Below are 13571 nucleotides of genomic sequence, written 5' to 3'. Positions count from 1 at the left end.
CATCAACATTACAAGCAGGATAACTCATTGATGCTAGGCTTACAGCTGACTGCCTAACATATGCACAAACTAGTGTGAGACAAATAATCCTATGATAAGATAGCCTCCCCAATTACTGGGACTTTCATCCCTCAGGGTCCTCATCTTTTTGCCTCACTGTCTCATGGCTCGTAATTTTATCCAAGCGGATGGCAGATCCACAATCATCAGTGCCATGTGAGGGTCCATCTCCTTCCTTTCCTCCAAACGGTCTTCCTCCTATAGAGGAAGTTTTAAAAGGGCTGCGGTCTTCATCCAATCTAAATGTAGGTAGCCTTTGCCATCAAATTCTAATTTGATCCTAAAGCGGCATGCCCACCTGTATTTGTTGCTGTCCTTGCACAACACTTCCATGATGGGTTTTAACCCCTTCACTGCGGCGGCTATTCCGCCGCAGTGCTAAGGGGGCTGGGTGGCCGCGCGGCGGGCGCTTGCTGGTGACGGAACCGCTCCGTCACCAGCTGCGGTTGCGCTGTGCTCATGACGGAGCGGTTCCGTCACGGCCCCGCCCGCTCAATGGAACGCTCAGCGCAGGCGCAGAATCAGCGCAGCGCAGGCGTGCCGAGCGGGCCGTGACGGAACCGCTCCGTCATCAGCACAGCTTGACCGCAGCTGATGACGAAGTGGTTCCGTCACCAGCAGGGGAGGGGTTAAAGCCTATCTACACTGCAGAATGGTTGCCAATATGTCCTGAGTGAGGGAGCAGTCGTAACCCTGAAACAAGTCTTCACCCTTGTTTAAAGCTGCTTTCAGGATCTCTCCTTTTTCAGTAAAACAATCTGGTTTTGCCAGGACATCTCAGTATCTGTTGTTGTTGCTGTTTCAGGCCGATTTGGACCCTGTCCAAATGCATTTCTGAATGATCATCTCCTAAGAGAGATGGATAACTGGCTCACCTTGAATGCACCTAGATTAGGGCCCTTAGTCTTCTCAACCAGTCCTCAAATCTGGATAATTTCCCTTTGTGAATAGTTCTCCAGTGTTCTGCACTTTGTCAAAGTAAGGTCTGCTTTCACTCCCACGGCTCTACGACATTGTGTTACATCTGGCAACCTCCAGCTGCTTCAATTTGTTTTGCCAGAAGTCCTTCAGCAGTTTGGTGCCTAGGCCATTTCTCGGGTCCAACAGACCTCTATGCAAGTCCTTTTTGGCTTCCCTGCACCGTTGAAGGAGCGTGGCCCTACTTGAAACTACCTGCAGTGTGATTGGTATTTTTGGATAGCAGGAAGTCTTGCAGTCCTCTCTGACTACACTTTCTTAGTGGCATTTGTTTTGAGCTGTAAGGTTCCTTCTTTTATTCTCATCACACACAAAAGAAGTAAGGACTATAGATTCACAATTTTTAGATAATTTACAAAGTGTAGCAAAGTGCAATGCTTTGTAAAAACTGCCCTCACCCACAACGGTTTATGGCATGCTTCATCACACGGCTGCTGAGACACCTCTGCGCAGACCAACGCTAAAGATGGAGCAATAGGGTGGGGAAGACAATATAGATACAGAGAAAAGGACAAGGATCCAGAAAATAGTAAGTGCAGATATAAAGTCTAACACTTAACTAAGGGATATCCTCATAATTGTATTCCTGGACTCCCCTGTTAGGGTTAAAATGATATCTCCTTACCAAAGAATGGTGGTGAAGTGAGTGTATTTAAGCACCCCTCCGTTCTGCATGAAGGTCAATATGTTTCAGCTGGACTGAGTTTCTCTCTCCCGGTTTTCGTAAGAACTGTCGGATCCCTGTTCTTAATCCCTTTCTATTAATATACAAATTGTGTATCTAATAACTCGACCTGTTAATTTTAAGTACGGTGGGTTCCGTAATCATACTCCTGATAGGACCTGTAAGTGAAGAAAATAAAGATACAAGTGAAGAGAGTTCTTGTATAGGGTCTCAAACGTACGTAAATGTGATAACAAGTGATAAAAATATAATAACTTTATTAGCTATCTTTATCTCATATTACAACCCATTTGGTGCGTAGCGGCTTTCATAACTATTATTTGATCAAGGAAGAGGAAATGCCCCATGTTGCTTGTAAATTTGCAAATGCAAATTATTAAGCACATGTGTGCCTATTTAGAAAAAGTGTGAACCCACCTATCAACATCATGTAAAAAATATATGCTTAAATGATAACATGCAAAGATCCTAGCCTAAAGACGCTCGGGTGCTGATGTATAGACCCTGGGTATATCTTACAAAGTTTCACTTATTGTGCCACCAGAAATGGCATGAGGGAACAGAGCGACCCCCTGTAGTCACACACTAGGTGGGAAAATATGGTTATATGCACTGGATTAGACAAATACATATCGCCCCGATGTACGTCTCCTACACAACCATGTTACACATAATATTTCCTGATATGTTCATTAAAGGAAAAAATTTGTATGAAAAAAAGGGCATGTCGGTATTGATCTGCCTCTGTGTTAGTTATGTCTCGCTGTGAAAGCGCCAGGATACTCTTTTTGAGTCGCTGTGCGCTATACAAATAAAGTGTAACATAACATAACATAACATGATAGATCCTTACCAGGGACAGTGTAAAAACACACGAAGGCTAGTTTCTTGACAATCGCAATGTATTTTTACGTCCGGTAGTGCGTGGCCTATGAAGTCAGTGCTCCAGTAGCTAGAATGCACGTAGACGCCTAGTGGTAATGACGTCATACGTTCCCGTCCCCAGCACAAGTGACGGGAAGGAGAGAGACGAAAGCAGCACACACGTGACGGGAAGCAGAGAGACGAAAACAGCACACACGTGACGGGAAGCAGAGAGACGAAAGCAGTACTTTGAGGGTTGTGTCTCAGTACCTACGCAACACCAGGAGGGATAACTGTGCGGAGGCGCACCACCCTTGAAGTAAGGAAGGGTCTGGGGAAAATTGCGTGCGTGGTCATACTAGGAGCAATTGGAGTGTACATGTTATGCCATTGCTAGTTTTGCATTTGAGACGCAGTGAAACAGTAATTATCACTGACTGGCTGATGCAGGAGAGGGGCAGATCAATACCGACATTCCCTTTTTTCATGGGACTTTTTCCTTTAATGAACATATCAGGAAATATTTTGTGTAACATGCTTGTGCAGGAAACATACAACGGGGCAATATGTCTTTCTAATCCAGTGCATATAGTGATATTCTCCCACCTAGTGTGTGACTACAGGGGGTCGCTCTCTTCCCCCGTGCCATTTCTGGCAGCACACTAAGTGAAACTCAGTAAGATATAACTGGGGTCTTGGCATCAGCACCCAAGCTTCTTTACACGAGGGTCTTTGTATGCGGGAAACATCATTTTCAACGAAGGCTTTTCTACGCGTGACGTTTACTACGAGGCACTTACCTCGCAAACGTCTTTTCCACGCGTATGCCTTCAACGACAGTCTTTACCACGCATATACGTTCTGGCTAGGGGGAGGCGTGGAATTCCTTCCAGTCGTTCAGCGTGGGATTGGGGGGTTGGCGGGGGTCGGCTGGGGGAGGGGCTGGGGGGGCCTGGGGGGGTCTCCCCCCCAAAAATAAACAAAGGAGCGGGTTAATTAAATTTAAAAAAAACGCACTTCAGTACCACCGAGGTAAAAGGAAAGTGCCTCCCCCAAAGACGTGCCGTTACGTCAAAATAGTAGTCCTTTTTTAATTTTGGCAGACGTGTTTTGACGCTTGTTTCGATGGTGGATGGAAGTACGGGCTGCTCGTGAAAGACGGGAAGGTGTCAGGTAAGAAAATATTCTTTATTATTTGTGTTTAAACGAAGGTTAAAATGCGTGGTATAATCCTTCGTTGCAAATTCCAGCGTGGTAAAGCCACTTGCGAACTAAAATTCGCGTGGTATTGCCATGCGTGGAACTTGTATTCGTGGTAACATCATATATTCTTTGTATGCCATCATTTAAGCATGATTTTGTTTTACATACTACTGATAGGTGTATTCACACTTTTTCTAAATAGGCACAAATGTTCTCAATAATTTGCATTCGTGAATTCACAAGCAACATGGGGCAATTCCCCTTCACTAGTGGTGATAAAATAATAGTTATGAAAGCCGCTACGCTCGAATGGGTTATAATATGAGACAAAGGTAGATAATATAGTTAACATTTTTTATCACTTTTTATCACATTTACGTACGTTTGAGACCATATACAAGAACTCTCTTCACTTGTATCAGTTTTCTTCACTTACAGATCCTATCAGGAGTATGATGACGGAACCCACTGTACTTAAAATTAACAGGTGGAGTAATTAGATATACAATTTGTATATTAATAGAAAGGGATTAAGTACAGGGATACGACATTTCTGGCGAAAGCCGGGAGAGAAACGCAATCTGACTGAAACATGTTGACCTTCATGCAGAACGAAGGGTTGATGGGTGCTTAAATACACTCACTTCACCACCATCCTTTTGTAGGGAGATACCATTTTAACCCTAACAGGGGAGTCCAGGAATAAAATTATTATGAGGCTATCCCTTAGTTAGTTTTAGACTTTATATCTGCACTTACTATTCTCTGGATCCTTTTCCTTTTCTCAGTGTCTGTATTGTCTTCCCCACCCTATTGCTCCACCTCTTTGGTCTGCGCAGCGGTGTCGCAGCAGCCCTATGATGAAGCATGCCACAATCCCTTATGGGTGAGGGCAGTTTTTACAAAGCATTGCACTTTGCTACACAAAGCATTGCACTTTGCTACACTTTGTACTTTATTTAAAAATTGAGACTCTACAGTCCTTACTTCTGTATGTGTGATGAGGTTTACCTCGAGGAGGTCGAAGTAGGTCCATATTCTCGGCCCCTTACCTTTTTGTGTTAGGCTCCTTCCTTTATTCTACCAGGCTCAAATTATCAAGGCAATTCAATATCATTACCTAGTAAGGCATTAACCCTCAAGGGACAGCAATCTGTAATTGGAGGAGGCTTCAATGCGTTCAGATGGGATGCAAAATGTTAGCACCCTACTAAGCTCCACACTTTTTCTTTCATACACACGAAGAAAGGTGCGGTCATCTCCAGAATCTGCACATCACCTCAAATATAGCGTCCCATCACAGTATCGAGTTCTCTTCCATGGCCCTGAAGCCATTAAGGACTCAGACCATGTGCATCAACAGTCCTCAATGGGTATATTTGGGCATAGGAAAAACTCCAAGCCAAGTCTAGTCATTCTGGCTGGCCTCTCAAATGTCCCTTCTCAGTAGCCATGACACTGACCCCTCTCAATCAAGGGACCCATTGCTCCAGCTTCCAGGCCACCCTGCTGGCTCAGAGGGGACCTCTCTGCCTCTTCCAGAAGCAACTGTGCCCACCAATCGGAGGCTGAAACCAAGGCCTCTTCAAGGCCACTCTGCATTTGTCACCTCAAGACCCAAAATCCGGTCTTTAGTGGTGAGTTGAGCAAGCTTCACTCAGCATTTTACAGCTATGTTGCTAGCAGATATGTCTCCACAGTGCCTTCTAGGATATAGTCTTTGATGGATGGTCGAAGGCGGATCTCCTACCAGGCTGTTGTGAGCTTCAGAGCAGTAATTTGAGGCCGTACTAACTCAGGCCACCATCTCCACTCATTCCTCCAACATTCCAGAAGTGGATGTGCTCAAATCAGAGCCAGTTGGGAAGGTTAATTGTCAAAATATTTTGGGCCTTTGGCAGAGCTCACAGGGACTACATCCTTTCAGAACAGCACCATGTTCCACCTCCACAACTGTCATTTTAAAAACAAACATGTCACTGTCATGATTACACATAGCCTGTTGTCAGAGGCAAAAATAGACTAACCCAAGGACCACTACGGCTTCATATTGTTTTCATCAGTTCCTTCCGCTGGTTCGAGGCACAGCCATACAAATGCGGTACAGTTTTTAACAGGAAAAGTGTAGGAACAATCGGTGGTAGGAATTTTGTGATACCACAACTTTCCCTCATCGACATGTGAGAACAATTTTAGTCAAAGTTTGAGGTTTGGAGGGCATTCTGGGTAAGAAACCATAGAGGGATCCATGCAGGTCACACCACCCTCGATTCCCAGAGGTGTCTAGTTTTCAGAAATGTCTGGGTTTGGTAGGTTTTTTTCTCTGTGGTGATTGACCCCAGGTCCAAAAACATCAGCTACTTATAAAGCCAGAATGGGCCAATTTTCGTAGTGGAAACGTGATGTTTCCATGTTGTGTTTTGGGGTCTATCTTTTCGCTGACGATATGCCAGTTGCAGAAGTGGGGAACTGCTTTTATTGGGAGGAATGTGGAAACACAGAAATAAATAAATATATATATATATATATATATATATATATATATATATATATATATATATATATATATATATATGTTAATTGCATTTCTCTCTATTCTTGACTTCCAAATGTATTCCAGTGTGCAAATAACACATTCTGCAAAATACACTCTGAATCACATATTAGTATGGGTAACCCCAAATTCCGTTATACAAATAACCAATATTCCTAAACTCAGTATCTAGGGCGTATTTAAAATATTCCTAGATTGCCTTATTGAATTTTTCATTCATTAGATTTTATCTTTTCAATTGATGCATGGTTAGTAAAGAATGAAATAATACTATAAGCTGCAGCTCAGTTATCTCGGATTGCTGCCTGTTTTAAGACTACCAACAACCACTATACATTCCAGCAAGCATTAACGTTTGTAGCTCAGCCAATGAGGCAAACATTCACAGATGAAAACATCACCTATTGCTATTTTTCCTACTTATTTTCATTATGCTTTGATTTCAACTATTAGTTTCTTTAGGAAAACCATGACCAATATGCATAAATTACCCCTTGCTGAATTCAGAATTTTGTTTACTGTGTAGGTATCCGGATTCACCCACAGTTTTTTTTACCTGTTTTCAGCAGAAACTGCAAGTAGGTTGAAAGCACAAAAAGTTGGAAAAATGGACTACTACTTAGAAAAATATGAAAACTGTGGTAGCAAAACGATGCTTGTTCCTGAAAACTGGATAGACAGTGATCCTAGAGAACTAAACATTTTGTTGATGCTATTTTTAGAAAATAAACGCAGGCGTTTTTGCACTTTCTTTCCAGAGAAAACCATTTTCTATCTGCATTTTAGCTATTTTCTCACTTCCTTCTTAGACAGTCCACAAACCCTGGGCACCTTCAAAATCTCCAATAAAGGAGTGCGGGGAATGCAAATTTGGCCTGCATACCTTAGTATTATTATTTTTTATAAAGGCTTTAAAGAGAACTATCCTACAAAGACACACAAAAAAGCGGTCAGCATCAGGTTTTGGGGTGTTTAAAAGCCCGAGCAGCTATGGGTTAATGCCAGACAACTGGTTCTGAGAAATTTCAGTGGGACCCAAGAGCTACAGTCCATTCATATGGTTAAGTGAGGCCAAACACTTATGCATCAACAAATACTTGCACCCGGTTACTATATGTCTTTATAATAGATGCTCCAAGCGGGTGAATGGGTATTAGAAAGGAGGAAAAGCAAGGACTATAGCTATAAGTCACTATCTGGTCTCCTTCTTACCCAACTGGTTTAAATCTGGAGGTTGCTGCCTGAGAAAACGAAAAAAGGAAAACAAGGTAATGTCTAACTAGACTTGAAAAATAGGTGGTCCAGTTCTAAATGTGAATGGGCACATGCAGCTGAGAGGCCTTAATTCTTCCAACTGAGCAAGTACCAGTTGAGCAAGCGTGCGGCCTAGGAATGTAAACAAGGGAGAATTATTTCTTCATTTCAGATTTTTGAGAATGAAAGAAGAAACGGTATGCATTTTTGGTAAACTTTGTATGGCTCCTTCCATGTAAGTTTACTAATGTTCTTTACAAAAGTGGAGTGACTTCCTCAAATAAATGACAGCCTACATAGTGGATATGCCACAAGAGGTTATTGGTTAAAAAAACCTGAGCAGAATATAAGTTAGGAAAGAAAATATTACTTTATGTACTCAAAAATGATGAGCGGTTCCCTAACAAAGGGTGGAAATGTAGTACCAAGCTGCATATATTGAGCAAATAGGAAATTTAAAAACTGCCCATCGCTTAAGTTATTCCAAAGAGGTTTGAGCTTCTGCTTAAAGGGTCAAGAGCTGAATCTTAGCCATGCATTGTTATACTGCCACCCGGTAAAACCTTTCATCGTCGTACACCTGCTGTTACAACGGTCATCAAAAATTCTAAGCTGTGCATAGGCTAATTTTTGTATGAACTAGAGTTTCATTTTCTGAGATGGTATGGAGGTTTGAACAATCAGCCTCCTTTGATGGGCTAGAATCTGAGAAAGAGTTGAGGCTGCTGTCTAAAAGGAGAACTAAAAATCATAACTGGGACGTTCAAAGTAGAAGTGTTAGAATCTTTCAAAATTGCTGGTTCTCCAGAACTTCTGAAGATCCGATGGATCAGCACAATTAGAGACCTTCCTACAACTATCCTAGAAGAAAAGCAGCACCAACAGAAATGCCCAAAATCCTAAAACTGGGAGAAAACTTGTTCTCTGTGGCAAAAAAGTACAAGTGGAAAAACCTTGGACTGGAAGACCATCTGAATAATGCCAATGAAAGAGCATGACATAATCTGATTAGAGAATTTGATGTAACTTTTTTCCTAGTCTACATTGAACAGACTGCTGTGCATCAGAGCCAAGTGTCAAAACTACCTGGTCAAGATGTTATTGTGCCTTCTTGGTATATAAAAGAAACTACAGTTGTATAATCGGTAATTCAAGGAGCCGGGAGTGATCCGTCTGCAAAAACAACTGCATAATATATGGCAAAACCCAGACAATTGAAAATCTACAAAGTACAGAAAAAAAAGAGAAAATATTTTGCTCTAGGAGACTCAAAAAAGGAGTAGGTCTTGAATGTACTTCACAAATTCCTTGAAAGTATTTGATGGCAAAGTGGCTTTATTTGAGAGAAGATGAACAGAATAGCAATATACCATTTTTTTAATCCACAGGTCACAAGGGCTGAGTGGGATGAATGCTACATGATGAAACATGGGCGAAACTGCATCACAGGAAGGGTGAAGAGTAGACATTTCAGAGTAATCTTCATAGGCTGAAGTCTTTGTGTTTGAGGGTGTTGCTTTAAAGTGACACGACAGTTATATTTTAAAGTGCATTGTATCCCTCTAGACAACTGTCTGACTGTGAAAGACTTTGAGACTGGGAGGCTGATAAGAAGAAAGCTTTGAGGGGCATAATGGGAAGGCATTTAATGACTTCTGACCGGTCCAAATGGACATTTTTAGGGCTTGCGAAGAGCCCTTTTGAGGGGGGGGGGGGTTTAAAAATGGACCTGCAAATTCCTCTCGCTCGTACGTGTGAGTTTCCATTTGCGGCATGCTATTGGCCTTTCACTGCTTGCTGTTTTGTAAAATAGACACCAATAGGCCAGAGGCGGGCGCATAACACCGTCGATGGCCTATTGGTGTCTATTATGCGCATTTCCTGACATATGCTTTAAATTATCGTGCCCAGACACGGGCCGCGATAATTGGAAGCATATGTGCGTGTGCACACCACTTGTTTGCCTTCGCTCTCTCTCTCACTGCTCTGGGAATGTCTGTGCCGCCTCTCCCTCCCTTCGCTCGCTCTCTCTCTCTGGCTCTCGCTCTCTCTCTCTTCATGCCTTTCACCCAGTCCCTCCCACCACCCTCCAGGAAAATAGAAAAAAACGTGACAGGTAATGTCCCCTCCTGTATTTCATGAGCAGGAGGTGTAAAAACAAAAAGCTCCCCTCTTTTTCTTCTCCAGCAACCGCTTGTTGTTGATTGGGAGGAGGCCCTGATGCATCCTTGGGAGGTGGCCATAAGGGCATGGTTCCGCCTAATCAAGTTAAAGATCCTACAAAGGGTGTATCTAGAACAGGTTAAGTTGCATACCGTGGGACAAATATCCGTGCCTAATGTAGCTGAGGGATTTTTCTATCATACTATCTGGGTGTGTCGGAAGATTCAGGGAACTTGCTGCAGTGATTGGCGAGACAGTAATGCATAGTCCCCATTATGTACTCCTGGGAGTGATAACCTGCCTAGAAAAAAGCTGCCGTTCTGCATGCTGGGGCTGATTGTGGCAAAGAGAGACATCGCACAGGATTCTGGGTCACCTACACTGCCCACAAAAGCCCAGTGGATTGCTGGAATGGGCCGCAGATGAAAATTTGATTGGGGTTTGGTTATCTGGAGGTGTTACCATGGTCTTACATTGCACACCCCTCAGAGCTCTGTTCTGGCGGACTCCACAATGGAGCTTCAGTCGCCTCTAATGACTATCATCTCTGGGGTCTACTGGGAAATTGTGGGTCACGCTTGGTGGGGGGAGGGAGGGTCCCTCTGGGTGTTGCCGGAAAATCCTGGGTGCCTGGGCTGACTCTCTGAGCCCGCTGCATGATGTTTGCTCTTGAGATGTATGGTATCCTGCCAATGTTGTACTCCTGTTTAAGAATCACACTGTTTGTTATATGACTCAAAATGTTAATAAAAACATTAAAAAAAAGAATTTTGAGCTTAGCATTAAATGGAGTATTACCCTAGTATAAACCCTTTGAGATATGTAAAAATTCAAGTCCAATTCGATGTGCACACAAGTGTGTATATAAAGAGTCTGCACTGCTTTTTGAAGAGAGTCCCTTAATTTCCATCACAGAAGTGGTCTATCAACCCCATGCTTCTACTTGCTTTAAAGTTGCAGTTCAGAATCTTTAGCTTCTGAAAGTTGCTACTAACATTTTACAGTCATGTGTCAAGCTTTTCTTTTAAAATGATTGTTCTTTTGCAGATCCACTGGTTCAATTCCACTTCCGAACTATTTTCAATCTCACGAGGTCTAATTTTAAAAGAAAAAATGACATTGTCATTATTGTCTTTCAAAAGAGATGCATGTGTATGTGTGATATATAAAGTAGTTTTTATACAAGATTATCTCTATTGAAAATCACTTTAGAATGATGCATAAGGCGAAATGGTTTAATATTTTGGATGTCAATGAAGACAACATGATGGAGAACTCAAATTATAAGTGCATTCATCAAGCACACTTCCAACATCCACTTCTAAGATTTCAACGAGCAACGCTACCAGATCAAGGGCCTGGACTATTGATCTTTTTGTAGGACTATGATGTGGAGCCACCATAACAATCTTGGTATTGCTGGGAAGATTTAGTTATATTACGAGAATTTTAAGTGTCTTGGATGTTCAGTTTATTTGATAAGCTAGCTCATCAAGAAAAGCATCCAACATCTCACACCGTGGTACTAGATTTGTAGTGTTTCTAGTCATGTCTAGTCTAGTCACTATGGTGAGAAGAGCTGGGGATAGTGTTCTCCTCATCCACTGGCACTGGCGAAGTCCCAACTATTTTGTGAAAGCAAGAAGCAATGTAGGAAGAGGTTTTAGAGCTCCACCAGTGTTGACTGTCCTGGGATAAACACTAAAACCACCAATCTAATGAAACTGACGTTGGTTAAAAGCACAGGAGGTATTTGTGAGGACCCGTAAGAATAAAGGATACAACTGAGGCAGAGAAGAATTATTTTCTCAAACTGGATCACCTTAGAGCATCTCCGAGCAAACTATAAATAACTGAGATGTATTCAAACCCAGATATATTTAAATTCTGATTTTTATCAGCATCTGAAAGGTTAACAGATTCAGACCAAAAGGTACCAAAGATTAGACTCAAAAGTTCAATTAAAATCTGTTTATACCCCCACCCCCCCCCAAAAAAGTTCTATATATAAAGAAAAAACACCGTAAAGGCAAATGGTACATAATTTTCCTGAAGCAACAAATACTCACTAAGATCCTCCGATAGCTGTGGAAACTCATAGATATGCTCACACGTATTTTTACTGCTCGGAATACAGAAGCCAAATTCAAAGTCGAAGCTCTTCAGAAGCTGCTCCCGGAAGTAATGCCGTTCTATCATACGAAAGTTGTCGATTGGTTTGTCCCCTACTGTGAACTCGACTCTGCAGAGAAAGGAGTATAACAAAAAGAAAAAAGGTAAATTCACAGCACTCAATATTGAGCTGTGCCCCTTCCCAAAAGTGCAAGAAAATGTCATACAACTTCTTGGACAAGTGAAGAGCACTCGCTGTACAACTTGCTTTTCCCAGGATGATTGTTACTCTATTTCCAAATAGAAATACTGCGTGGGTATTCCCAATGCCAATCTGGGTACCCATAGCCTACAATACCACTAAAAATATAAATGCTCTAATGTACAATTGTGGCTTGCATTGACTCTAAAACTGAAAAAATATGGATGAGATTATTGGTAATCTCAAAAGGGACCACGATATCTGTTTTTTCATTTATGTATGGGGATGACTACAAGGAAGAAATTCCATCGATCTTTATCCATTAAGAAAATGTTGTTCTTGAGGACTAAAAGGGGGATCCTATATGTCAGACACATTCGATATAAATGTCAGCAGCCCTACATGCCAAGAACAGATGCATACTGGTAAGTAGCATATTCCATTCGAGGCATGTGGGCTGCTGAAATTATATCTATGCATAGAATAAATAGTAGTACCCTCCTTAGCGGCGGTTGCCTGAGCCAGCTGCAGCAGTCTGAAAAAAGAGTTTTTAGAACAGCTTGACCTACAGCAGCTTGCTGTTTTGAGTGTACATCCACACAGTAGTGTTTGGTGAATGTGTGGATGGTGGTCTGCTCTACAAATGTCCTCTAGAGGAATGTTACCCAGGAAAGCCATGGATGCCCCTAACTTGCGTGTGGAATGCGCTCGTGGCGGAACCGTTAATGCGCGTTTAGCCTTTTGATAACAGATCTGTATGCACTTAACAATCCATCTGGCTATACCTGACTTTGAAATTGGGTTGCCCTTGTGCTGTGGAGAGAAGGCAACAAACAGTTGTTTAGTTTTCCTGAAGTCTTTAGTCCTGTCTATGTAATACAGGAGAGCCCTTTTAACATCTAGTGTGTGTAGTGCTCTGTCTGCCACTGAATCAGGATTTGGGAAAAATACTGGTAGTTCAATAGTTTGGTTAATGTGGAACTGTGACACCACCCTGGGCATAAATTTAGGGTTGGTACGCAGCACCACCCTATTAGCATGAATTTGAATGAAAGGCTCTTGAATAGTGAGGGCTTGCAGCTCACTAACCCGTCTGAGCGACGTGATTGCCACCAGAAAAGCCACCTTCCATGTGAGAAATTGTATCTCACAAGAGTGAAGAGGTTCAAATGGTGGACCCATGAGCCTGGTGAGGACTATGTTGAGGTTCCAGACAGGCGAAGGCGGGTGTCTTGGAGGAATGACTCTTTTGAGTCCCTCCATAAAAGCTTTAATGGCCGGTACTCGGAAAAGGGAGAGGTGCTGTCTATTTTGAAGATATGCGGCCATTGCAGCTAAGTGTATCCTGATGGAACTATACGCTAGATTGCATTTGTATAGGTGCAGCAAGTAACATATGATGTTTTGCGTGGAAGAATCCAGTGGATTAATGTTATTACTGGAACAGTAGATGACAAAACGCTTCCATTTTGCCGCATAGCATGCCCTGGTTGTAG

At 42.3% G+C, this 13571-nt stretch overlaps 1 protein-coding gene across 1 annotated transcript in view; it reads right to left on the bottom strand.

Annotated features, from left to right (window-relative positions):
- The window catches only part of UNC119 (unc-119 lipid binding chaperone), a 403376-nt gene that overhangs the window by 122462 nt on the left and 267343 nt on the right, over positions 1-13571 (bottom strand). The window contains exon 4 of the mRNA XM_078680113.1: positions 11831-12003. Within this exon, the coding sequence (XP_078536239.1) occupies positions 11831-12003 (173 nt within the window). The remainder of the gene's footprint in view (positions 1-11830; positions 12004-13571) is intronic.

The sequence above is a fragment of the Lissotriton helveticus genome, chromosome 3_1 (assembly GCF_964261635.1).
Source record: "Lissotriton helveticus chromosome 3_1, aLisHel1.1, whole genome shotgun sequence".
Lineage (NCBI taxonomy): Eukaryota > Metazoa > Chordata > Amphibia > Caudata > Salamandridae > Lissotriton > Lissotriton helveticus.
This window is presented reverse-complemented; position numbering and strand designations above follow the sequence as displayed.